Source organism: Cnephaeus nilssonii (assembly GCF_951640355.1).
Source record: "Cnephaeus nilssonii genome assembly, chromosome: 24".
NCBI classification, from domain to species: Eukaryota; Metazoa; Chordata; class Mammalia; order Chiroptera; family Vespertilionidae; genus Cnephaeus; species Cnephaeus nilssonii.
The window spans coordinates 11545402-11572517 of record NC_137095.1 but is presented as its reverse complement, the minus strand read 5'-3'; the positions used below and the strand labels follow the sequence as shown (position 1 = coordinate 11572517).

At 54.5% G+C, this 27116-nt stretch overlaps 2 protein-coding genes across 6 annotated transcripts in view; one reads left to right on the top strand and one right to left on the bottom strand.

The window, feature by feature from the left end:
- The window catches only part of CHD2 (chromodomain helicase DNA binding protein 2), a 143566-nt gene that overhangs the window by 68437 nt on the left and 48013 nt on the right, over positions 1-27116 (top strand). For 2 of the 5 annotated variants that reach the window (XM_079763894.1, XM_079763892.1), the window contains exons 33-38: positions 798-932; positions 4664-4842; positions 5825-5924; positions 8811-9024; positions 11822-12062; positions 14942-16023. In XM_079763894.1, coding sequence (XP_079620020.1) covers positions 798-932; positions 4664-4842; positions 5825-5924; positions 8811-9024; positions 11822-12062; positions 14942-15275 — 1203 coding nt within the window. In that variant the 3' untranslated portion in view covers positions 15276-16023. Of the gene's footprint in view, positions 1-797; positions 1940-1993; positions 4640-4663; positions 4843-5824; positions 5925-8810; positions 9025-11821; positions 12063-14941; positions 16024-27116 lie in introns of those variants that run through there. The other 3 variants (XM_079763893.1, XR_013813131.1, XR_013813132.1) reach the window with 3 other exon arrangements.
- The window catches only part of RGMA (repulsive guidance molecule BMP co-receptor a), a 28831-nt gene continuing 25845 nt past the window's right edge, over positions 24131-27116 (bottom strand). The window contains exon 4 of the mRNA XM_079763986.1: positions 24131-26186. Within this exon, the coding sequence (XP_079620112.1) occupies positions 25467-26186 (720 nt within the window). The 3' untranslated portion in view covers positions 24131-25466. The remainder of the gene's footprint in view (positions 26187-27116) is intronic.

Here is a 27116-nt window from a genome sequence, read left to right as displayed (position 1 = left end):
ACTACCCAGATATTATAGCTTCTTTTGCTACATATTATATAATCACAAACGAAGCATAGTATTGTTTAGTGTTTTTAAATGTCCACACGTGCTATTTTATATGTATTTATCTATATATATCTCCACCCTTCGGCAGCCTTTCGTGGACAAATGCGGTTGATCCTTTTGGATTTGTGCAGATTTGATCATTTACAATATTTTCACTAATAAAAATATCTAGATCAAAGTGGATATTCATTTATAAGCTGTTAATAAGAGTTGCTACATGTTACTGTACCAGATCTCTGCCAAGTTACACTCTTAGCCCCTTGATGACATTTTTGTGCCTTTTATGGACGAGGGAACAGAAGCCAAAATAGCATTGATGAATCTGAAGTTAAAATTAGGCACGTTTGGGGACAGAAAAGGGAATGATATGTGATGAAGCTATTAATCGTGATTTCCCAGAGGACTTTATTTTACTTTAAAAAAATATATATGTTTTTATTGATTTCAGAGAGGAAGGGAGAGAGAGCATTAATGATAAGAGAGAATCATTGATCGGCTGCCTCCGGCATGCCCCACACCAGATTGAGCCCGCAAACCAGGCATGTGCCCTGAGCAGGAATCGAACCGTGACCTCCTGGTTCATAGGTCGACGCTCAACCACTGCGCCACGCCGGCCGGGCTATTGTATTTTTTTATAGTCTGAGTCCATCCCAGTTCCCTGCTGTAGTGCTGAGACATAAGTAGGAAGTCCAGACTGCAAGGCACGAGTGCACATGTGACAGTGACTCCTTGTAACTCTTCCTTAAAAGCCTAAAAGTGGTGATGCCAAATCTTCGAATAAAGCCAAGCGATCTCAGGGTCCCGTGCACATCACGGCAGGAAGTGAGCCTGTCCCCATTGGCGAGGACGAGGACGATGATCTGGACCAGGAGACGTTCAGCATTGTAAGTCCTGACACGGATCCGCTGCCATGAAGCTCTGTCCCATCTGCAGGTTTTATTTTTATTTATTTATTTATTTATTTGTTTATGTAAAATATTTGTATTGATTTCAGAGAGGAAGGGAGAGGGAGAGGGAGTTAGAAACATCAATGATGAGAGAGAATCATCAATCGGCTGCCTCCTGCACACCCCCCAATGGGGAGAGAGCCCACAACCCGGACATGTGCCCTGACTGGGAATGGAGTGTGACCTGGTTCATAGGTTGACGCTCAACCACTGAGCCACACCGTCCAGGCTGATCTGCAGGTTTTAAAGCTCAGAACGTAAAATTGAAGCCCCCGCTGTCCCTCACCCTAAACCCATGCCTTTCCTGTGGTCCCTTCCCAGAAGTGACCACGATTCTAGATTCGATGATCATCCTCACGGGGGATTTTAGACTTCTACTACTTATGTTTCTAAAGACCGAAATAGTTCCCATAAGCAGCCAGGTGTTCTCTGTATGCTTTCTGTGTATTTTTACCACAATAATTATATGACGTAGGCAATTAGCTCCATTTTACATGTTAAAGAATAAGGTGGGGAGAGTTAAGGGGCTTGCCCGGGGTCACAGAGCTACGACGTGGAGCAGAGATTTGACCTGGGCAGTTTGGCGCGAGAGTCTGGGTCCTGGCCCATCCTCCACACAGCATGCATGTGTCCATGACAGCATGTGAGATTACTCTCCACATTGGGAAGTGTTATGTAAGTGCCGCACTGCGTGCATTCTGTAACTGCTTTTTTCCCTTTGCTCTGTGTTACGTTTTCCACAGTTTTATTCTTTTCTCCTATTGACGGACATTGAGGTTTTCATGGATGTTTACCACTACGCGTAGGCTGCGGTGCAATTGTAAATATTTTCTTGTGCCCTGTGTAAGAGCTTCTCTAGAGTGCGCGGCTTGAGCAGGAGCTGGGAGTGGCATTGGGCACGCGCGCCCGGCGCTTGGTCAGATGTCGTAGAATTGCTCTTCGAGGCCATTGTAGACGTGCCCGGCGCTTGGTCAGATGTCGTAGAATTGCCCTTCGAGGCCATTGTAGACGTTTGCGCTCCTGGCGGGAGTGTGAGTTCAGATCCCTTTCCCAGTCTCAGAAAGACTTGGTGATTTCTGACTTCGTAATTTTTGCTACTCTTCGAAGGGTATGAAATAGTGCCTGGTGTTGTAATTGATGATTTATTTTCATATTTATTGGGCATTTGTGTTTCCAAATGAATTGCCTGTTTGGGGTCATTTTTCTTTCCTTACCTTTTCTGTAGGAATTCTTTGAACATTCATGATACTAATATTTTATCTGTCAGTCCTTACAAGGATCTTCCAGTTTTTGGTATATTTTAAATGCTGTCCTTTTTGTAAATTGAAGTACGACACTGAAAAATAAAGAGGTTGTAAGTGTATATACGGCTGTGGGAGTTGCCACAAAGTGATTGACGGTGACAAGTAGGACGCTCATTGTTCTGCAGGGTCATGATCCTGTCACCTGCCTTATGGTTCATTGTACCAGAGACTCAGGGGCTGACAACCATGTCCTACAGGTTTTGTGATCATTTCCTCCTAAGTTCTTGGTTTCATCTTTACGATGCTCCTTGTTTCTGGATATTGGACTCTGGAAGTGGTCCCTAAGGTTATCTTTGATGGCTTGGTAAGCCTCAGCTGTCTAGTCTCTTTAATTGGTTTTCTGTTGTTCCTCTTAGACACTTCCTCAGATGCTCTGCAGCCCTAGTTGTCAGCTCACATTTAAGAGTGGAGACTAACCCTCTGATTGGGTGGAGACTAACCCTCCCATTGGTTGTGCTGAGCATGTGGGCGGGGCTTGGTGGACTCCAAGCGTGTTCATTGGTGGCTGATGTGGCTGGGCCGCTTCCTGGGAAACTTCAGTGGGTGTCAGCTTCTTCCTCTTGGGTGGTCAGCTTTTATGGAGAAAAACCTCTCCGTCTCCGGACTGGAGGGTGAAGGCCTGGCTTTCTTCCTCCTGGAAAGTGAGAGGCAGAAGCCTGGGCCGGGCTGACCATTTGCAGACACTCAGGTCATTCTGCTCTCTGAGTAACCTTGCCCCTCAGCTCCGCTCGCAGGGCTCAGGTCAGAGACTGGCTTTCATCGTCTCAGAGCACAGACTTCCCTCTGTTTTGCCGGATGGTCGTGGAGACCTGGGTGTCTATCATTGTCTAGTATCTCTTTTTGTTGTTGTTAATCCTCACCCGGGGATATTTTCCATTGATTTTTAGAGAGAAACATCGATTGGTTGCCTCCTGCACACATCCCGATTGCGGGGTGGGGTGGGGCGCACAGATTGAATCTGCAATCCAGGTACGTGCCCTGGACCGGAATCAAACCCTGGACCTTCAGTCCTCGGGCCAATGCTCTATCCACTGAGGCAAACCGGCTAGGTCAGTGGTCAGCAAACTCATTAGTCAACAGTACAACGATTGAAATTTCTTTTGAGAGCCAAACTTTTTAAACTTAAACTATATAGGTAGGTACATTGTTATTAACTTAATTAGGGTACTCCTAAGCTGGCCTTTGCTAAAAACTCAAGGGCCCAAAGAGCCGCATGTGGCTCACAAGCCGCAGTTTGCCAGCCACTGGGCTAGGGCAGTCGTTAAAGAACCAGTTTTATTTTTAGCCCTTGCCCCTATGTCTAGAGACACAGAGCTGGCCTCGGGCATTTTGGGATGTAAATGATGGGTCCTCGGCTCTCTCCGGGGGTAGGAAATACTGACTGGTGTTGTAATTGATAATTTATTTTCCTGTTTATTGGGCTTTCATGTTTCCAGTGAATTGCCTGTTCCTGTTCTTTGCCTGTTTGGGGTAGTTTTGTCTTTCACTGTTTTGTTGCTATTTACACTCATTTTCCCTGTCTTTGTGGGCTTATCTCTTTTGTAAGGCAATCCCTTTACTGTCATTTTAGCAGACATGGGGATGGGGAGAAAAGACTCTTATGTTCAGTTGGCCGTCTTTATCTGGAAGCAACAACCTCCCTTTCTTTAAAAAACAAAAATATTTTATTGATATTTTACAGAGAGGAAGGGAGATGGATAGAGAGTTAGAAACATCGATGAGAGAGAAACATCGGTCAGCTGCCTCCTGCACACCCCCTACTGGGAATGTGCCTGCAACCAAGGTACATGCCCTTGACTGGAATCGAACCTGGGACCCTTGAGTCTGTAGGCCAACGATCTAGCCACTGAGCCTAACCAGTCAGGGACTTCCCTTAATTTCTTAAAAGCCTAAAGGACCTCTGATATTTTACCCTGCACTTCCAGCTAGTTTGCGATGGGCGGTTTTCAGGCTAGACCTGTAATTTTCCTTCTCATTTGATCTTCATAAAGGCCTTATGGGATTCTCAGGCCCCTCTGGCAGAGGAGGAAACAGCAGCATTTTCAGAGACCAAGTAAGGAGTCCGAGTCCTGGCTCCAGGCCAAGCATGTCAAACTCGCAGCCGGCGGGCCGCACGCCTGGTTTAAATAAACGGCGGGCCGCGAGCTTGACACGCTTGCTCCAGGCGGTGGTGCTGGGATGTGCACCTCAGGTGTTTCCGGCCTTGGCATCTTGGCATCGTCCCACCGGCCTTGCCCTCCTCTCTCGTGATCACGGGGCACGCACGGGTGGGCTGGGCGCGCTCTGGGCACTCGGGGTACAGGAAGCAAGGGGGACACGTCCCGGCTGCAGGGGTTTCACGTCCCCACCCTCCTGATGTTGCAGTGTAAGGAGAGGATGAGGCCCGTGAAGAAGGCACTGAAGCAGCTGGACAAGCCTGACAAGGGGCTCAGCGTGCAGGAGCAGCTGGAGCACACGCGGAACTGCCTGCTGAAAATCGGGGACCGCATCGCCGAGTGCCTTAAAGCCTACTCCGACCAGGAGCACATCAAGCTGTGGAGGAGGTAGCCCCGGGCCTCCCGTTGCCCGGTTCGATTTGATAGAATGTGTGTGCGTGTGCGTGTACGTGTGTATGTGTGTGCACACGCGCATTGCTTTGTTTTTGTCTTGTAAAGGTGACATATCCACCCAATGAAATATTTTTTTCCCCAACAAAAGCCCTCTTTTGGCAACATGCCTATAGGCTTCAGTTTTACTTTCCTGAAATAGTCCATTCCACTGTGACCCGTCTTTTGAATCGGTTGGATGACATCATTAATTAATTAATTTTTAAAAATAGATACTTTATTTCCCCTCATTTTTATTAAGGTATTATATATGTACATATTTTACCATTGCCCCCCCACCCCACCCCACTCCCAAACATTCCCTCACCCCCCAGAGTTTTGTGTCCATTGGTTATGCTTATATGTATACATACAAGTCCTTCGGTTGATCTCTTATCTCCCCCACCTCTCCCTAACCTTCCCGCTATAATTTGACATTCTGTTTGATGCTTTACTGTCTGTAAAAAATAGATACTTTTTTCACATTTTTATTGATTTCAGAGAGGGAGGGAGAAGGAGAGGGAGATAGAAACATTAACGATGAGACAGAATCATTGACCAGCTGGCTGCCTCCCGCAGGCCCCCTCCTGGGGATCGAGCCCATGACCCGGGCATGTGCCACGCAGATACCCGACTGCGTGTGGGTCCTGAGCTGGGGCATGGCGGGGTCCAGAGTGCGGAAGGTGGAGGAAGACGGGACCCGAGTGCTGGGTGCCAGTGCGATACTTAGACAGAACCCTGGCTCCAGACTCAGATGCCTCTGACAGTAGCGTGTAAAGATGTAGTATTGAGGCCGAGACCTGAAGAATTGCTGTCTGCCACTTGATGTCTACACTTGGGCACTATTCCACAGCAACGTTCCGTAGCTTGCCACCAGTCAAAAGAGAAGAAGTTATTCTGTAAATTCTGTAATTTAACAGAACTGTTGTTGTCTTTTTAGGAACCTATGGATTTTCGTTTCCAAGTTTACAGAATTTGATGCTCGGAAGTTGCATAAGTTGTACAAGATGGCGCATAAGAAAAGGTCGCAAGAAGAGGAGGTAAAAGACACATATGATCCCGGTTCATTCAGACAGGCAACACCGGTTCCAAAGGAAAAGCCCTCCTCCCTTGCTGTTTTCCCCGGGAGGGGACCCTAGAACCGTGGATGCTGGTGTTAGAGGGCCGCTGGGTCGCTGCCCTCCCTGTGCGGAGGGAGGCGCAGGTCAGGATGGGTCAGGAGCCCCTCGGCCGTCCTGCCTTGTTGTGGCCCCTTTCTCCTGGGAGCGGTGCAGTTCCTCAGCAAGCTCCGCTGGGATCCGCCGAAAGCCCCGGTGAGGAAATGCCAGGACATCTATTGGCTCTTTCATTTAGTGCTCAGTTCTTCTGTCCTGAGCTCATGTATTCACCAGGCTCGCTTGCTCGCTCTCTTTCTTTCTTTTTTAACCCTTTGCACTCGCTTGCTTTTTTCTCGATTCCTTTATTCTACTCGGGATTTAATTTTTTAAATACCCCATATTTTACAAAGCGCGGCAGTAGAGTAAAAAACTGGAGTTTCTTTTCATACAAACTTATTTATTTGGATTTTTTTATATTTCAAATTATTGATACATTCAATACAATTCGACATACGAGCTGCTACCGATGCTAACCGTGTCGAGTCACACTCGACATCCGAGTGCAAAAGGTTAAAAAATAGTTTTTTATTGATTTCAGAGAGGAAGGGAGAGGGGGAGAGAGAGAGAAACGTCAGCGATGAGAGAAAAATCACTCATCAGCCCCCTCCTGCACACCCCCGACTGGGGATGGAGCCCGCGACCCAGGCATGTGCCCTGACCGGGAATCGAAACGTGACCTCCTGGTTCCTAGGTCGACGCTCAGCCACTGAGCCACTGCGGCCTGGCTGGGCCTTTTCTTTCATGTGCGCTTGTCTGGTTGTAGCTTACAAACAGGGGTGACGGGATTGTGGGCAGGGAACGCCTTTTCTGTGCTTCTCTGGGCCGTGTGAACGTGGTGTCCCAGCAGCTCACGTACAGAGGAAACATGAGAAGGTGCCCAGAAGCCGCCCCCCCTTGGTGAGGGGGCGGGCACAGCAGTGACTTGGCCCGTGTGCAGGGCAGTGCCCTTGTGCAGACATGTCCATGTGCGGGTCTGCTAAGGGGGCACGCGGGCCAGCCTGGGAGGTCACCGCCTCCTCTGCTAACACGCCAGCCCCTGGAAGGTTCCACATCTCTTGTCCTCTGCCGTGACCTCCGCACCCGGTCAAGGCCGGCACAGGGCAGGTGCTCAGCGGTGCTGGTTGCATGCGCCTGTCCTCCGCCCAGCACTGTGTGGAGCTGGGGGGCAGCACCCTGAAGTAGCTGCTAATTTAATGGTCACGGGAGAAGGTGGTGTGTGATGTAGCAGCAAACACAGCAGCGGCGCGCTGACGTTGCTGAGCGTTAGTGTGAATGTTGGCAGGATAGGAAGTCTCTGGCAGAAAGGGCGGGAAGGAATGGAATTGTTGGGAAAGAGCGGAAGTCGGGTCGCGCGTTGGAAGCTGGGCACGTGATGTGGGTGTCGAAAGTTAGTGTCCGTTGAGGAACAGAAGCAGTGACCCTGTGGGCGGGGTAACCATTGCCACAGCCTTTCTGCGGAAGACTCACTAAGATTTATCCAAGACTACAACACGCAGGTTTCCCGGTCAGAATTTAGTTTACGGTGATAATGAAGGATGCAAACATGTTTGTGGTGGATGACTTGAAAGCTCAGCAGTAAGAAATAAATCACGATACAGCCATATTGGGGAGTATTATTCAACCGTAATCATAACATTGTGGAAATAAGTATTCACGTGAGACTTTCACAATATATTAAGTGAAAAATAATACCAAACAATATTTTATATATATATGTATGTGTGTATATATATATATATGTACATATATATATATATATATAGTAAATATATTTTTATTGATTTCAGAGAGAAGGGGAGAGGAAGAGAGAGAGAAACATCAATGATGAGAGAGAATCATTGATCGGCTGCCTCCTGCACGCCCCCCACTGGAATTGGGGGCCCGCAGCCCTTGACCGGAATTGGACACCAGTCCAGTTGGGACACCAGTCCGCAGGCCAATGCTCTATCCACTGAGCCAAACCAGCCAGGGCTACATATATATTAAAAACACAAAATGGCTTAGAAAGACATGGAGCAAATTGTTTATATAATTTTTTTGTTGGTGAGTCTTTAAGTCACTTCACATTTCTTTCTTACTGCATTTTCTGACATTTGATGGCGAAGATTTTGCTTGTGTGGTGAAGTGGTGTTATGCAGACATTGAGATGTCTAGTTTGATGCCTTGGGAAGAGGAGCTAGTTTCCCCTGGACTGGTTGGGGCTGGTGCTTAGTTAGCCCAAGGAAGTCAGTGGTTTCACACGGAAGAGGAGTGTCTGAGCACACTGACAGCCCCGGCACCCGTCCATGGCCCGTGCAGTGACAGGTAGCAGCCCACACACGTGTTTTTGCGGGTTCTTGTGAGTGCAGTTGGCCTAGACCAGGGGTGGAGAATGTCTGGCCTGCGGGCCGTATAAGGCCCATAAAATCATTTGGTTTAGCCCTGTCAAGGCATCAGGGGCGAGTTAATGAAATGTTTGACCAAACAGAGCTGGCTGATTTTTAGGTGGGTAATTCTGTATGGCCCGAGAGTGATGTTATAAATATCCAAATGGCCCTTGGCAGGGAAAAGGTTCCCCGCCCCTGGCCTAGTCGGTCAGAGCAGCAGGTGAGCTCGGAGCTGTCCCTGTGGGAGCTCAGGGGAATGGATGAGCTGGTTGTGGGAAGAAGGTAGTAGATGGCAGGTCAGAAGCCAGCAGGGGCCAGAAGGGACCCTGAAGGTGGTGACCTTGACGCCGATCCTGGGCAGCCAGCCTGGGACTGAGTCTGTGGTGTCCTTTTTTCTCTCCAGGAGCAAAAGAAGAAAGATGATGTGATGGGTGGTAAGAAGCCATTTCGACCAGAGGCCTCGGGCTCAAGCCGGGACTCTCTGCTGTCCCAGCCCCACACCCCGCACAGCCTTCACCCTCAGAAGTCTCACATGCCCTCCTCCCATGGCCCGCAGACGCACGGGCACCCGCGAGACAGCTACAGCCACCCCAACAAGAGACACTTCAGTAACGCAGGTAGGTCACGAGCGGGACCTGTGAGCAGAGGCGACAACAGAGCAGTCGTTTATGTTCCAGAGACAGCGGGCAGGCTTTTGTGCTATATTTTAAAAAGTGTTTTTATTGATTTTTAGAGAGAGAAGGGAGAGGGAGAGAGAGAGAAACATCAACGATGAGAGAGAACTATCGATCAGCTGCCTCCTGCACGCCCCCCTACCGGGTTTCAAGCCCACAACCCAGAAATGTGCCCTTGACCGGGAATCTAACCGTGACCTCCTGGTTTCTGGGTGGACATTCAGCCACTGAGTCACGCTGGCTGGGCTGTAGCCTTGACCATCATTTTATTGTCCTCTTTTTTTCCTGAATGAGATCATGAAATAAAGATCCGGAAGGATGTTCTTTCTGTTTTAATTTGTGTGCGTGGGGCTGGCCACATGCAGTAAAAGGATGTTCTTTCAACTTTGACGAGAACATAGTCCCCAAAGTAAGCAAAGGGCAAATGATTGCCTGAGAGAAACAGTTTACGTTATACATGACAGTTAAATGATTAAAAAACTGTTGCTGTTGAAAGAGCCCTAGTAAATTGATAAAAAGGGATGACCTGATAGAAAAATGGAGTAGTGTTCATTTTTTTCGGTACGTAGTAGTGATAGATATTAATGCATCGGTGGGAACACATTTCAGGTGTCATATATATTGAGGATGTTCTCCAGCTGTGCATGAATGTTGGCAACTGAGCAAGCTTTGACAGTTGTTTAAATGTGGAATGTTAAGCTTAGGTTTAAAGAGTAAAGCTGGATTTATCTTTTGTTATTTGCTTTAAAAAAAGGAAAGAAAAATAAAAAATGGGCCAAGGGTAGGAATACGGAATTCATACGGAAGAGGAAATTCAAGTGGCCCGTAGGGCAAGAGGACCAACATTGCTACCAGGGAATGTCAATTAAAGCAACAATAAGCTAACTAATTTTCTTCACCCAGATTAGCAAAAATTAAAATGTGATATACACACAAATTGCTGTGTGTAAATTGCTACAGTCTTTCCAGAAAATAATCTGAAATACTTAAATCTGTTTCTGGGACTCTGTCCTGTGGTAATAAAAGCACACATGTACGAGTTCCAGCCTTCGAATGGCAAACATCTGGAAATAACTTGGATGTCCATTAACAGGAGAAAGGTTAGATGAGTAATAGGACGTCTCTACTCTGTTATTACCAGTTAAAAAAGAACGAATTGGCTTTACGGAATTAAAAAATGAGGGGAAAAAGTAGCAACACACATAATATGAACTTCACCATTTTAAATGACCAATTTAGTGGCATTTAGTGCATTCATCATATTATGCAACGTACTTTTATCGAGTTCCAAAACATTCCCATGATCCCCAAGTGGAAATCCCATACCTATTAACCTTTTGCACTCGGATATCGAGTGTGACTCGACACGGTTAGCATTAGAATAAAGGAATCGAGAAAAAAGCAAGCGAGCCGAAGCTGGTTTGGCTCAGTGGCTAGAGCGTCGGCCTGCAGACTGAAGGGTCCCAGGTTCGATTCCGGTCAAGGGCATGTACCTTGGTTGCGGGCACATCCCCAGTAGGGGATGTGCAGGAGGCAGCTGATCGGTGTTTCTTTCTCATCGATGTTTCTAGCTCTCTATCCCTCTCCTTTCCTCTCTAAAAAATCAATAAAATATATTTAAAAAAAAAAAAAAAAGCAAGCGAGTGCAAAGGGTTAAGTTTCTCCCATCTCCTCTCCTCTCAGCCCCGGTAGACACCAATCTGTCTTCAGTCTCCCGGGATTTATGTATTCTGGACCCTTCTATGTGGAAACATGCAGTATGTGTCTGAATTTTCTCACTTGGCAAAGTATTTTTAAGGTTCATCCATGTTGTAACGTGTCAATATTCGATTCTTCTTTGTGGCTGAATACTGTTCCGTTGTGTGGATGCACCACAATTTGCTTATTGGATGGGCACTTGGTTTTGTTTTTATTTTTGGCTGTTTGTGAAAAACACTGCTGTTGAAATTAGTGTGCCAGTATGTGAATGCCTATTTTCAGTTCCTACAGGTGCATATCTGGGAGTGGAATTGCTGGGCTGTGTGGTAATTGGGTGTTAAACTTTCTAAGGAACCACCCTCCTCTGTTTTCCGTGGGGAGTTTTTGAATTCTGTGCTTGTGCAAGCATGGAGAGAGATACGGAAGCTTACACACCACAGCCGTTGCTCTGCGGTGTGTGTTTCTCCAGCCGTGCCCTTAGCCTGAGCTCAGGGGCACAGGGCCGGCTCCCCAGTGGCTGCAGAAGTCAGCCCCTCCCTCTGTGAGGTTTTCTGCTCTTTGGATCTTACTCCTTCTAGTCCTGATCACTGCTTTGGCGGCTCTTTGATGTCTTTAAACAAGTTCTTTTTTTGTTTATCTGGCCTTTTTTTTTTTTTAATAGTATATTTTTATTGATTTTGGAGAAGAATGGAGAGGGGGAGAGAAATAGAAACATCAATGATGAGAGAGAATCATTGATCGCCTGCCTCCTGCACGCCCCCAGCTGGGGATAGAGCCCACAACCCGGGCCTGTGCCCTGACCGGGAATCGAACTGTGACCTCTTGGTTCATAGGTCGATGCTCAACCCCTGAGCCACGCCAGTTGGGCTCATGTTTTGCTTTTTGAGTGACATCTCATTTTAATGCTCTGACCCAGATTGCAAGGTAAGCAGGTGGACAATAAGAAGCAGTAGTTCTTAAGATTTCAGAAGGCTGTCTATTTAATGGAAGTGAAACTTGGTCATCCCTCGCAGTCATGAGACCTCGCTTGCTTTTCCTACAGATCGAGGAGACTGGCAGCGGGAAAGGAAGTTCAACTACGGCGGCGGCAACAGCAACCCGCCCTGGGGGAGTGACAGGCACCACCAGTACGAGCAGCACTGGTACAAGGACCACCACTACGGGGACCGGCGGCACATGGACAGCCACCGTTCCGGCTACCGACCCAACAGCCTGTCCAGAAAGAGGCCCTACGACCAGTACAGCGACCGAGACCACCGGGGACACAGAGACTATTACGACAGGTGTGCAGAGGGCCTGGGACACCGAGCTGGCTTCTGCCAGGAGCCGCACTGTTTATAAGGGGGGAGAGACGGGCGACACGTGCACGCATGTGTTTATCTCATCGTGGACCCAAGATTGAGCAAATGTCCGTGCCATCGGGCATCTTCGCAGTGTTGGGAGGGATCATGATGTAGGCAGCTGGTGCCGTGCTGGCTGGACGGTTGGTAGATAGGAGAGACTTCTGAGTTTTTCTTGAGGCTGAGGAAGAGGTGGGTGGGGCTGGTGATGCTTGATTTGGGCCCTGAATCGCCAGCTAAGCAGAGCGATGGCTGAGGCATCCCGGGCGGGCCCAGGCCCAGGATGGGCCCCCAGAGGAACAGAGTGGACAGTTGGGAGGCCTCCAGGGCCAGGTGACAGGGTCACGTTTCCTTCTCTGGCTCGGAAGGAGCCCTGTGGTCCTCTGGTTGCCTCACGTGTGCACTCTGAACAGTGTGCACTGAGGACTCGAGGGAGGCCCCTGCGGAGCCCTGAGCTCCTGCGTGCAGAACTCTGGTTTGCCTCCAGCCTGCGAGCTCCAGCTGCCGCGGTTCTGCTCGCACCCAGGCTCGCGGCTCAGGACGTCTGCTGGGCTGTGGTCTCCCCTCCCCCCCGTGAGGCCTGGGAACGGCCGCAGCACTGAGCCGGGCGGGGACAGGCTCATCGCATGAGCTCCCCATTCCGCAGGAACCACTGGTGTTTGCTGCCGTACATCTGACGTGGTGTCTTGAAAACCTGTGTTGTATACGTTTCGTCTCTTTCTGGTTGTTTCCGGCAGGAGGGTCAGTCTAGCCCCCAGCCCTCCACCTTGACGGGAGCCTGAAGTCACCATCCACCTCTTTATCTTCCTCTCTTCTTACAGAGGTGAAATTCATATAGCCTAAATTAACTATTTCATTTTATTTATTTTAAACATTTTTGTCAATTTCAGAGAGGGGAAGGGAGAGGGAAATATAGAAACATGGATGATGAGAGAGAATCATTGATCGGCGGCCTCCTGCACGCCCCACACTGGGGATCGAGCCTGCAACCCGGGCATGTGCCCTGATTGGGAATCCAACTGTGACCTCCTGGTTCATAGGTTGATGCTCAACCACTGAGCCACACAGGCCAGACTAAATTACCTATTTTAAAATGAACAGTTCAGTGACATTTGTACAACCACCACCTCCATCAAGTTCCAAAGCACTGTCATCACCCCAGAGAAAACCCCATAACCACTAAGCAGTCAGTCACCATTCTGCCTTCTCCCGGCTCCTGGCAGCTACCAGCGTATATTCATTCATTGGAATTTATTCTGGATATTTTGCATAAATGCAATCAGGCAAAATGTGGCCTTCTGTGACTGCCTTCTTTGAACACTTAGCATATAGAGACTCAACCACATTTATCTACATGTATCAGACTTTGTTCCGTTTTATGCTGAACAACATTCCGTTGCACTTAGGTGTGCCTTTTGTTCATCCATTCGCCCGTTGGGGGCATTGGGTTGTTCATCCATTCGCCCGTTGGGGGGCATTGGGTTGTTCATTCGCCCGTTGGGGGCATTGGGTTGTTTCCACCTTTCGGCTGTTTTGAACCTGGCAGTGGACCTGTTGGTCGGGCGGTGCTTCTGTGCTTAACTTTTTAAGAGCCACCTAACTCCTTTCCACAGAGGCCGAGCCACGTTGCATTCCTACCAGCAGTGTATGAGGGCTCTAATTCCGCCCCTGACCCCCCATCTTCGCCAGTACTAGTTTTCTGGGTTTTTAAAAAGGCAGCCATCCTGGTGGGTGTGAGCAGTATCTCATTGTGGTTTTGATTTGCATTTCTCTTAACGATTCATGTTCATTAAGGATGTTGAGCATCATCTCTTCATGTGCTTTAGAGAGATGTTTACTGAAGTCTTTCACCCATTTTTTAATTGGATTGTCTTTTTGTTGTTGATCTTGTAACAATTCTCTTTTACTAGGATAACAAGCAGTTTACCATGGTCCTATGTAAAAAATTTACTATTTTTTGCATTGAGCCCATTAAAAAAAATATCTTTATTGATTTTTAGAGAGAGAGAGCAAGGGAGAGGGAGAGAGAAAGAGAAACATCGATGTGAGGGCGGAACATCGATTGGCTGCTTCCCACACTCCTCCTTATGGGGGATCAAGCCTACCACCCGGGCATGTGTCCTGACTGGGAATTGAACCGGCAACCTATTGGTGCGTGATACTTAACCACTGAGCCACACAGATGAGGGCCCGATTTGTAAAATAATTAACCCTTCACCTGTAGTTGGATATTGAGGTTGATTGTAGCTTTTGCTGTTGCTCAGAAGTTCCAGAATCATTTCTGTGGCTCTTTCTCCTGGGCTGGGCCGCGGCGTATGGAAATGCGTGGAGATGGTGCGGGTTTTCCGCAGGGAGTAGGCGTGTCCAGAGCCATCAGTGATTCAAGTGCTGCTGTGTCATGGACACTTCATGAGGCTTATGTCATTTCAGAGGATGTGTTTTGCCAAGAAGTATAAAATAGCCCTTTGTGGTTACTTTTACAAAAAATATATATTTATTATTGCTTTCAGAGAGGAAAGGAGAGGGAGTGAGAGAAATATCAATGATGGGAGATAATCATTGGTCGGCTGCCTCCTGCTGGGAATCGAGCCTGCAGGTGCCCTGATGGGGAATCGAACCGTGACCTCCTGGTTCATAGGTTGACGCTCAACCCCTGAGCCAGGCTGGGGGGCGGTTACTTTTGCTTTTGATTCCTGGTGATGTGAGCACTTGCTGTGAGTCCTTTGGAAGTGAGCGCCTGAGGAGGAGCCCCGGACAAGGAGAGGGGGGCGGGGGGCGGGCACCTGGCCGTGCCTCCAGCTGATCCTGCGTCTCTGTTTCAGGCACCACCACGACTCCAAGCGGAGGCGGTCCGATGAGTTCAGGCCTCAGAACTACCACCAGCAGGATTTCCGGCGGATGTCTGATCACCGCCCCCCGATGGGCTACCACGGCCAGGGACCCTCAGACCATTACCGCTCTTTCCACACAGACAAATTGGGGGACTACAAACAGCCCCTGCCCCCACTGCACCCCGCCGTCTCAGATCCTCGCTCGCCCCCTTCTCAGAAATCGCCTCACGACTCCAAGTCCCCCCTGGATCACAGGTCTCCTTTGGAGCGATCCCTAGAACAGAAAAACAACCCAGATTATAACTGGAATGTTCGGAAAACATAGAGGACAGCCCGGAAGGAAGGGGAGCAAGAGTCATCCCGCACCCGGAGGATTGTGGTCTGACCCAGCGGGAGCCAGTGACCTAGACCAGGAAGTGGAGATTCTGGACACGCTGCTGCCGCCAGCTCGCCGGCTGAGGGGCGCCTCCGGGAGTGGGGGCTCGGTCTGGTCGCCCCTCCTGCTTGAGGCACCCCACCCGTTCCAGCCTGCTCTGGCCTCCCCCTGAGGGGTGCTCGGAGGAAGAGTGACTTCTGTGTACCCGCCTCGCAGCTGTGTTTCCCCAGGGAGGGCGGAGGGATCTTAGGCGCGAATGTTTCATTGTCGGGGTCGCTGCCCGGGCCTTGGCGCGGGGTCAGGGGAGGAAGGTGCGTGAGGGCTGCCAGGCCTGCTGGGCCGTGCGTGTGCGGGTCACGGTGACAGACGATGCTGCTGATGGGAGTGGGGCTGCGAGTCGAACGGGTGGGGTCTCGCATCATAGGACTTGAAGCGGGGAGCAGGTGCACCCCGTGAATGTGTTCTGGGGACAGGTGAGACCCTGGGCCTCTTTATGTGACACCTGCACACGTTGCAGGGGGTCGGGAGACAGAGGGGGGAGCAGCTCCCCGTGGCCCCTTCCCCACAAACACTAATTTTCCCACGCTGTCTGTACATTTCAAAGCTGTGGCCTCCGGGCCGGCTGGGCCCGGGAGCGAGGTCGGTGCGGCTGCCTTGAGGGCCGGGTCCGGGGAAGGCGTGGGTCTGGCTGGGGTGGGAGAGGGCAGGGTGGGGGCGTGTGGCCGGGAACGAGTCCCTGTGCATTTCTGATCCCTGGGACAGGAAGTAAAACTGCACGGCCCGGTGGTGGGGGTGGGGGAGCAGAGGCAGGCCTGCTGGTGGGAGGGGGTGCCCGTGCAGGTGGGAGCAGATTCCCCGGGGGGTGGCAGTGCCAGCAAGTGGGGGAGCGTTCAGTGTTGTGCTAGGTCAGCATCGGCCGATGGCATTTCAGTTCCCTGGGCACAGTTGAAAGAAGCGATGACCGTCACAGCTCCCGATACCGTGGGGGGGGGGGTGGGGGGGTGTGCAGGAGAGAAGTAGGTTGTTACCTGTGTCACCATTGGAACGGAATCGGTTTCTTTGAGAGTGAGATCAGCTAAGTATAGGCCGAGCCATTTCTTCCCAGGACAGGCGTCCGAGCCGCGGGCCGTGCGCGAGGGGGCTGGGAGGCAGGTGTCGGCGTCCGCTAAGCGGCTCCTGTCATGTCCCCAGCCGGGCCTTCCGTCCCCTTCCCTTCCAACAGCTTGCCAGTATTGTTAGCGTAGCCGAGGCCTTCCTGGATGGACCCAGGGTAACTTCCTGGACCGGGAACCCCTCCATGGGGCGTGCGCAGCATTACCCTCCCGGACCGGGAACCCCTCCACGGAGCGTGCGCAGCATTACCCTCCCGGGACTGGCCTGTGGGTGCTCCCTGAAATCACTACCCCTTACTGCCTGGTTCCCGGGCAGCACCACTGAGGCCTTTGCTAACGACCCCCCGAGTTGCGTCCCGCCCAGGGAAGCAGGTGTGTCTTCGGTGGCCACGTGGCTTCGGTGGCCGTGGCTCCCTGCTGCCAGAGCACCCCAGTCCTGGCCAGGAGGGTTCCAGAGGAGAGTCCGGGTCCTCGCAGCTGGTGCTGAGAGTCAGTGGGCCCTCCACCTCCTCTTTACCGCCTCCTGGTACTTAGTTGGGGTTCTTCACGCCAGGCGTGTGCCAGGCATCCCTGAGGCGGAGCCCGAGGACGGCCCGGAGGCCCTGGCTGCAGCCATCCCCCGGGAGGCGCTGTGACCGCTCAGTGGGGGAGGTGGACAGCTCCTTGCTGACAGTACTAACCCTGCCCCATGTTGGGGTCGCCCCAAAGAGGAAGGTGGGGTTGGCCGGCCAGGGCCTTGAGTGATGGGGGTGGGTGGGCAGGGGATGAGCCCCAGCGCCTTCCCCTGCGGGACGTGGGGTCACGTCACATCCTTGGGAGGCATGACGTTCCCCTTGAGTACGAAGAGGCCAGTCAGAGGCCCTGCATGTCAGTCAGGGACTTTTGTCGTCGATGGGCGATGGGTGATGTGAGTTATTCCCGATGTCGCATCATGAGGACAGAGGAACCCCCTTCTGTTTGCATGGAGGACGCTGAGTGCCATATGATGTCCCAAAAGGCAGTATCGGCCGGATCAGTGTTAACCCGCTGAGGATTGCAGTGTCCCCACCAGCACCTGCCTCAGGTGTCACCGCGTGTCTGCGGGGCGTGCCCTCCTCAGGGACCGTGTCTGTGCGAAGGCTGTGCTCTCAGGGTAAACCCGAGGTTTGCGCAGGGGGACTTCTCTCCCTGGGGTGGGAGAGGCTGCCCGGGAGCCTGTGAGGATGGTTCCCACGGCGCCCGGCTTTGACCGATTTCAGAATTGGGAAGGAATAGCAGGATGGAGGCGGGAGTCAGCCTCCCTGAAACACGAGTATAAACAAGGATTCTCGCGGTCTCCCGTCACCCTGGAAACGGACCCACGCGCCCACAGTCACCTGGAGAGACCCAGCCAGGCTCCGCGGGGCCCTCCTGACGGCCCAGCTCCCCCTCCTGTCACTCCCTGCGCCCCTCCCGGGAAGCCAGGCCCCCACTTCACGCTGCTGACGTGCCCAGCACAACACCGAGAGCCCCCCACTCGCTGGTGTCTGGTCGCCGCATCGGGACGTGCGGTGCAGACACGGTCATTCTCACGGCGACGCTGAAACCCCGCAGACCAAACCCCAGCCCAGGCCTCGGCGTGTCGGGGGGCCGCCTCGGGCGAGGAGCGCCAGGCCGCAGTCCAGGCTGCTTCGTCCACCTGCGCCCCCCAAGTTTGGGGACAGGTGGGTTTTTTTTTTTTTTTTTTCTTTCTTGTAAAATTGTGGACTTTTCAAACCTGTTGACTAAACAGTAATTAATTTATATTTGTGAGAAATGCCACAGTCCTGGTGATTTCTGATGTAAATAATGTTGTTTATAGAGTATGTATTAAAAATTTTCCTACATTGTCAGACTGCTGCACTTTTGATTTCTTGGATATTACAAGGGTTCCCTGGGGTTTTTAGACTCGGACGACCATGATGCAGCGCCTCGGGGTGCACGGGGACCGGCCGCACCTCGTCCCCCTCCCCTCGGTCGTGCAGGTTGTTGGACAGCGTGACGTGGAGCTTTCATGTGTGTTTTTTTCCTGCACAGCACCCCCTGCTGTTGGGTCTGAGACCTCACACCGCGTGTTTCTGAGGTTTCCCCGAGCGGCCATGGCCGAGGTTATAGTCTCTGAGCAGCTCTAGACGGTCGCCTACGTCCCGCACTTGGTGAGATGGCCTGGGGGAGCCGCAGGTGACCAGGGGCGCCTCTGACGACCTGTGCCCGTCCGCACGCATCTCCCAGCCCCTCCGTAGGAAACAAAAACACCACGTCTGCCAGCCCGCAGCCCGGCCCCGCGGGCGAGTTAACAGTTGGGTTATATATTCTTGAAGGGAGAGAGCGCGTTTTATAATGGAAACACTGACACGAATGTTAGCTCTAGCAATTTGGCACGGGGCAAGCCCAGCGCCTGCCTGCGAGGCCCAGACAGAGGAAGGGGGGCCCAGGCGGGTGGGGGGGGAGGGGGTTCTGATACTTCAGTGACCTGGACACCAAACGCCTTATCTTTGTGGCACTCTTTATTCTTGGTACGTCCAGGAGACCTGGCCGCGGGGCCTCGCTCGGCGTGGCCTGGGCTCTGAGGAGAGCCGGGGGTTTACTGCATGTAGTTCTTTAGCAACCCATCGATGTGTGTCTCTCATGTCGATGTTTCTGTCTTCCTACACGCTCTCTAAACATCAATGGAAAAATATCCTCGGGTGAGGATTGGAAAAAAGAGAAGAAAAAAAAAGACTCGGAGGAGAGTTGAGGTCCTCCTTCCTGCCGATAACCTCCAGGCCGTGCTGCATGCAATTCACAGCCCTGCGGACCGACGTGGGGAGGCTTGAAGAACAAGTGCTGCAATCATCGGCTTAGGATGATTTGCAATAGCAACGGGGCTTCCCAGCCTCTCGGCGGACTCCTGCCAAACGCCTGCCTTTTACTGGAAGAAGCAGGCTCCCCACATGCCCTCCCGGCGCCCCCCCCAACTCCGGGCCGGGCCTCGCACGTCTGGCATGGACGCAGGCCCTCAGTGAGTGCCAACAGAAAGGTCACCGAATGAAACGCAAGGCCCTGCCATGTGCCAGACCAGCCTGGGCTGCGATTCCAACCTGCGGCTCTTAAAGGAGCAGGGCCCGGCGGGGAGGAGATCCCGGACCAGCCCCCTCCCCTGCAGAAACCTGGGCCCTGGCGGCCTCTGCCCTCGGCGCAGCGCCGTGGCCGTGTGGCCTGGCTTTGTGTGGGAGCGTGGACCCGCCCGTGACCTGGGCTTCTCACCTCCAAGACGGAAGAAGAATGAGCTACTCAGGGCCAGCGGCCCATGGAGGGTCGCACATGGTCTCTTTTTGTTTGTTTTTAATTAAAAAATAAATCTTAATTGTTGGGGAATATTACAGAGATCCTCCTTCCCCCCCTTTTAGTTTCTTTTGTGAATGAAGAGTGCACGGCCGTTAACGAAGCTGGGTTCTCGCTGACCACATGCGCCCTGGTGGCCCGCGGGGCTGGGGTGCCGGGAGGGGCCGAGCAGGAGCGTCCGGGTTGCCCCATTTGGGCCTTCGCTGTGCGTGGCTGGGCAGATGGTCTTGTCATCATGTGCAAACGGAGGAGGCAGCTTCTAGAGTTCATGAGGTTTTTTTAGTTTTTTAATTTTTAAAATTCTTTGTTTAAAATATTACATAAGTCTCCTTCCCCCCCCCCCCCCCATTGACCTCTCCCCAGCTGCACCCCGCCCGTCTGTGTCCATTGGTCATGCTCATAAGCTTGCATCCAAGTCCTCTGGTTGATCTCTTCCCCCCTCCCCCCCCCCGCCTTCCCTCAGAGGTTGGACAGTCTGTTGGATGCTTCTATGTCTCTGGTTCTGTGGTTCGTGAGGTTTTTAAGTGAGAGCTGCAGCCTACAAGGAGTAGGTTTCTTCACCCCGAGGGCCACCAGGAGGGTGACAGTCCTGGCTGAGAGGCGGGGTCCAGGAGGGGAGGTCTGGGAAGGGGGTACGGGACTTGCTGGCCTGGAGGGCGGGCTCACCTGGCATTGTGCCCACCAGTCTTCACCCCGGGGCCATCGCACAGAGCCCCGCTCCCCGAGGACCAGGGCGGAGGCCTGCTGTAGGGGGCATGAACCCCCAGGTCCATCCTGAACAGCTGGGCCCAAACAGGAAGTATTTCCCTTGACCCGGATCTCGCGCCTCTACTGGGGGCCCGGCCGTGTTCTTAGAGGAGCTGAGGTCACAGGCCGAACAGACCGGGAGGAGGCCCTGCCCTCGGAGCGGAGGATGGTGGAGGCAGACCCAAGGCGAAAGGACAAAGGTCAGGTGAGGGAAGATCCAGGGATAAGAGACCGCGGAGGTGGGTGGAGGGCCAGGGTGCCGGTCGCTGCGGGCGGACTGTGGGAGGGGCTGGCCTGGGAGGTGGCAGACCTGGGTGCGAGCCAGCCGGGCGGGGGCGGGCGTTCTGTCTGTCCCTCCGGAGTTCCAGAGAAGGCAGGCTGTGGTGGTTTGGAGATGGGCTCCATCCCGAGTGAGTGTGCTTCTAGAACAACTCCAGCAGAGGGCGGCAGGCTCCCGCGGACGGCCTGCCTGGCCACCAGGCTCAGCCCCATCCCCTTGCCCGGCGGGCGTTCCCCTCGGCTGCAGAGCCTGTGGGGAGAGCTTGTCTCTGCAGAAGTGGCCCAGGGCAGGGCAGGGACGAGAGGGGCAGAGGCTGCCGGGAGAGGCCAGGGCACAGCGCTGGTCCCAGCCCCCTCAGGGGCTCAGCCACCCAGGCAGCAGGGCTCTGTGCCCCCCAGGACTGAAGGGCCTCGCCCTCACCTCCAGCTGGGAGCGCACAGGCTCCTGCCCGCTCTGGGCCCAGCCTCTCCCCCCTCCCACTTGGGAGGCAGCCCCAGGACCCTCCGGTGCCCCCCACGACCCTCGCCTTAACTCTTACGATTCCTGGCAAAGTGGTCCTGCGGCCTCAGGTGCCTGAGCCAGACCTCCGCCCCAGGCCACTGCCCTCTCCCCGCTCCCGTCACCTGTGATGCATCTGCTGAGTCTCGTTCATGGTCACGATTCAGTTCAAGCTTAGTTCCCTCGGAGCCGCCCCCCTGGGACCCTGCTGCTCTGGTCCCCATTCCTGTCTGTTCCTCCCCTGGGGCCATCGGAGCCCCTGGAACTCTGGTGTCCACCCCCCAGTCCACTGTTGTCTCCCCAGGAGGCCGGGGTGCCCTCTGTTGTCATTTTTTTAAATTGATTTCAGAGAGGAAGGGAGAGACAGAAACATCCATGATGAGAAAGAATCACTGATCGGCTGCCTCCTGCACGCACCCCTATTGGGGATCGAGCTTGCAACCCAGGCATGTGCCCCGACTGGGAATCAAACCGTGTGACCTCCTGGTTCCTAGGTCGACGCTCAACCACTGAGCCACACCGGCCAGGCTCCCTCCCAACCTCTGACCCACTTCCTTTGTCACGATGGGGCATTCAATGACACAATCATGTGTTTATTTATGGACTTGTCCCAGCAAAGAGAATGCGAGGTGGCCTCCTCCGCTCCCCCAGCTCGAGTGGTCGCGAGAGGGTTGTTGACTGAATACAGGCTCCCACACGCCGGTGGAGGGGGGCAGGGAGGGGGTGGGGTAGGGACCGCCGTTTCTGGGGGCCTCCCTGCGCTGCACCAGCGCCCAGGTGCCAGGCGGGTTATGAGCATGAGCTCATTGGATTTCTAGAATGACCTTGGGAGGTAGGCCCTCATAATTCCATTTTACAAATAAGGCATCTAAGCCTCCCAAAATCCAAGGCGGACCACACAGCGAGCGAGCGGCAGGCAGAGCCAGTTCGAACGCCAAGTCGTCCTGCCGCCCGAGACCAACCCCTGCTCCCCGCCGCTCCCTGCCTGGCACCCTCCGATGAGCCCCACTCCTGCCTCTCACCCCCCTCCACCCCCGCGTTCTAATTCTTTTCACCCCAGCGTTGGCCCCCTTTCTTATAAACGCCCCTCCTTTGTTTTGAATAGCGCTCTCTCCTGTCTTCTCCTTACACATCCCTGGTCGCCGACCAAGGGTGGGGACGGAGAGGGGCCCGGGCCTCCGTCTGCAAATGCGTTCACCGCGGGCGGGCCGGCTGGCACGGGGACCCGGCTCCCACCCAGCCCAGCCCGCCGTGCACGCCGCCGAGGCCGCGCCGTGGGCACCATTAGCTCCAGACTCTGTGTCCCACACGCACGTGACATGCACGCTCCCATGTTCACGAGGGCAACGGGGAGCAAGGTGCTTGGGAAAGAATCCCGGCCTAACTGGAGGGTCCTGACCAAGCGCCAAACCGAGACTATTCCTGGCAAGGAACGTAGCGTTTTCGTCCGATGGTGAACAAGGTTTTGTGTTTTTTTCCTAAAAAAAAAAAGATCCCGTGCGCCCGGCTTTTCAATAATCTGTTCTTCTGTGCTGGCCAAGTGCCCAGGGCTCTGCCCCCTCCGTGGTGTCTCCCGTTACTTCATCCTGGTTACTGCGGGGCGGGGGGGGGGGGGGCACGGGGGCCGTGGGTACTGACAGTTTGGGCCACTGGGTACGAGTCGTGGGTATGTTCTGGCCTTGCTTTGTCCATTCCAAAGCCCAGACCAAGTTTTCCGTGGAAACAGGAGAGTTGGGTTCTGGAAAGTTCCCCCTACTTGGGAGCCTCTCTCTGGAGGTTGGGACCGGTGCGCACGCTCATTCCGGATGCCTCCCCTCGCTGGCCGTTCGGTTCACGTCCCGCCCGAGCACCCGGTCTCTGTGCGGCCCTCGCCTTCTCCTCCCGCCCGCGGCCGGCCTGTCTGCCCCGCTCCTGCCCGGAGGATCACCGCAGCTCGGACGCTTGCTCCGTGCCAGGCCCTGGTCCAGGCTCTGTGCAACGACAGCCCGAGGGCACAGGCACTTCTCACCGCACAGAGGCGGGAACGGAGGCTCAGAGAGGGTGAGTGATTCACCCCGGGGCACACAGGTAGGAAGGTGGACGGACGTGCCGGACGGTGGCCTGGCTTCGCTGGCTGCTCCTCAGACTCGTGGCGTTGAGTGCCGAGAGCAGGAACGGACCAAAGCTGGACGCCTTGGCCCCACCCTTGCTAAGGGATCTTGGGCAAGTCAACTCACGAGCCTCACTTTGTTCATCTGTGAAATGGGCGCGAATGTGTCTCCGGCTCAGTGGGTAGTTTTACAGGATGACATGGAGAGGCAGCCAGCAGGGAACCTGGCCCCGGGCAAGCCTGGGGCCTCCTCACACGGGTGGGTGGTGCCCCCGTGGGGTCCTCACTCTCCCCCTCGGCTGCATGTGACGGGGGGCCCTGGGGGAGGGTGGCAGCCACAGGCCCAGGCCTGAGCTCCAGACTGACCACTGAGATGAGTCATCCTGGCTCAGGCCAGCAAACCCGAGGCCCCGGAGGGCATGAGGCCATGTGGTCCTTCGCAGTGTGCCCGCCCGTGTCCTCGAGAGGGTTCCAGCCCCAGGGCCAGGGGATCGGGCCCTCCCGCCCCCAGGCAGCTCGTCGTAAGGATCAAGAGTAATTTTAGAGGAGCAGGGGCTTTGGTGGTGACGTTGTTCTGCTCTCTGCACACATGTACAACACAGGCACATGCACGCACGCACACACACACGCACGCACACACACTAGCTGCCCCCCAAACATACTGTCAGGGCACACGCACCACCCAAGTCAGCTCTCCACCCCGCAAAGGCACCAGCTGTCCAGAAAACAAACTCCAACACGCAAGTCCAAAGGGAAATAACAAAACAAAACCCAAACTTTACTTGCATGTAGCCATTAATAAATAATTTACAGTATGTACACGCGGGGACCCTCCACACAGGTCGCAGACACGAGGACGCAACGAGGGGGGGGGGGGTCCCCGCTTCCAAGCAGAACGCGAGAGCAAACACAACCAAAATAAAGTGCTTCACTTTTTCCTTCCAGCGCAGGGGCTGTCTGAAGGCCAGCGGGGCCTCCCGCCCGCCCGCCCGCCCGCCAGGGGGTTTGGCAGAGGGGACCTCTGGGAGGGGGAGGCGGGACAGGTCCGCAGCCTCCTGGGCCAGTGTATGAGAGGTCCCGGGCAGCAGGGGGCGGGTGGGGATGGCTCCCCGGGGCTTGGCAGCACCTTTGCGAGAGGAGCCCAGCTGGTGGGGGTCCCTGGAGCAGCAGCAGAGGCGGGACTGGTCTGGGCTCCTTGGAGTGGCAGCCGGGGCTCCCAGCGGGAGGTCTCCCGGGCTGTGTGGCCCGGGGGCTCATGGGAAGGGCCCCCACGAGGGGGGAGACCCTGCCAAGGCCGCTCCCCTCCCGGATGCAGACCGGGGTGGACGGAGGAGCCGGGCTGGGGGAGCGAGCAGAGGATCAGGGCAGGCCAGCTGGCCCCATCCACCAGACCCACGCCCGCGGCCCCAGCCCCCTGCCCGGGCTCCTGCCACCTGCTGGGCAGGAAGGATCATTAGTCAAAGGGTAGTTCTCCGTGTAGACATTTAGAAACTCAACTCGACTTCCTAAGCACGGGGGGGGGGGGGGGGGGGGGCAGGGGGAGAAGGGGCCAGAGAAGGGCATCCAAGCCCGTGAGTGGCGTCGCTCTGAGCACGTGCCAACACGCACTGTCCCGGGCAGGGGCCCGGGGTGCCCGGGGACCCCGGGGAAAGGAGGCCCTGCCTGGGGGTCCCGCGGGCTCAGTGTGTGCGAGTGTGCTCGTGGAGGTGTGCGCGGACGGCGGGCGTGCAGCAGTCGCCGGGCGTTCAGTGCATCGCGGGGCGGGAGGCGCTGGCGTGACCTTCCCAGTGTCTGTGGCGGGCGCGGCTCCCGCCGGGGGGCTCGGATGTGCACATTCACACGGCGGGGCGGGGGGCAGCGCTCCGGTCACTCAGCTGCACTGTCACAGCTGGCACAGCACCAGTGGGTCACCACAGCCTGGCGGGGCCCTCGGGAGGGCGAGGGGCGCCCCAGCCCCAGCAGCAGCAGCCCGAGTCAGCGCCGCCCAGGGAACCGCCCCGAGCTCACCGGCCAGCGCGGCCCCGCTTCTGGCCCCTCGGAGACGGGGGGCCGCCGGGAAGCCCGGCCCTCCTGCAGCAGCCGCGCTCTCCCTCCTATGCAGCAAGGGCCTCTGGGAACACGGGGAGCAGGGCGAGGAGCAGGAGGCTGCCCAGGAGCAGCCGGGGGGCCGGGGCCAGCCCCGCAGCGGCCGCCCGGCCGGGGGGCTCCCGCGTCCTCTCGTACAGGTGCAGCTTGCCCTTGTCCGAGTGGAGCATTTTGACGTCCTCCAGGGCGTAGTAGGCGGCCAGCGTGAAGTTCACGTCGCCCGTGGTGAGCAGGTCGAAGACGCAGGCCTGGTAGTACAGGTCCTCCACGGGCAGCCGCTCCTTGCACTTGGCCACGGCCGTCTCGTACGGGAAGGTGTCGGGGGCGGCGGGCGCCGGGCTGGCCGCCTGGGGCCTGCGGGCGACCGGGCCCTCGGGGGCGCGGAAGGCCTGGAAGTCTATCTGCTGGTTGAGGGGGCAGCCGCGCAGGCAGAGGTAGAGGCCCTGGCTGTCCCGGTCCTCCACCGCGTGCACCACCTCCTCCGGCATGCGCACGGCGAACGTCAGGTAGCGGCCCACCTGGCGCACCACGATGGTGGTGCCGATGTACTTGGCCTGGATCTCCACGTGCTGGCCCGACACCTTCTCCGTGATCCTCAGGCTGTTGGCCCCGTGCTTGTCCCCGCCGTTCTTGGAGCCGTCGGCAAAGGCGGCCGGGAGCTCGTCCATCTCGGCCTGGTACACCTTCTGGTCCACGCACTCCTGGAAGTTCTTGAAGATGATGGTGAGCTGCAGGGAAGCGGGCAGAGAGAGGGGTGAGGCGGGGCGGGGACGGCAGGGGGAAGGCCCAGCCCCAGGCTCATGACACTCTAAGTTCAGCACCACCTGCACGATTAATATTTTTCTTTAAAACAACTTATTCTTTTTACGTTAAAAAATGGACTTAGGCCCTAGCTGGTTCAGCTCAGTGGATAGAGCGTCAGCTTGAGGACGGAGGGTCCCAGGTTTGATTCTGGTCAGGGCACATGCCCAGGTTGCAGGCTCGATCCCCAGTGGGGGGGCGTGCAGGAGGCAGCCGATCAATGATTCTCATCATTGATGTTTCTCTCTCTCCCTTCTTCTCTGAAACCAATAATATATATATATATATAAAATAATTGACTTAGAATGGGAACTTTAGATGATGACTCTAGAAAAACCCCCAGCTCATTAACTATATAGAAAGATGAACCATAAAAAGAAAAGCATAGCTAATTACACACAAAAGGTCATTATCTGCTGTAATTGGCTGAATAATGGCCCCCAAGATATCGGCCTCCTCCCTGCAGCCTGTGAATGTGACCTGCTGTGGCAAAGCGCTTTGCAGAGGGATTAGGTTAAGGATTCAGAGATGGAGGTATTATCCTGGATGCCCTACATCAGTGGTCGGCAAACTCATTCGTCAACAGAGCCAAATATCAACAGTACAACGATTGAGATTTCTTTTGAGAGCCAATTTTTTTAAACTTAAACTTCTTCTAACGCCACTTCTTCAAAATAGACTCGCCCAGGCCGTGGTATTTTGTGGAAGAGCCACACTCAAGGGGCCAAAGAGCCATGGTTTGCCGACCACGGCCCTAGGTGAGCCCTAAACGCAATCCCAAGAATTCCCATGAGGTGGAATCAGAGGAGATTTGACAACAGAAAGGCTACGTTTCCACGGAGGCAGAGACTCGAGTG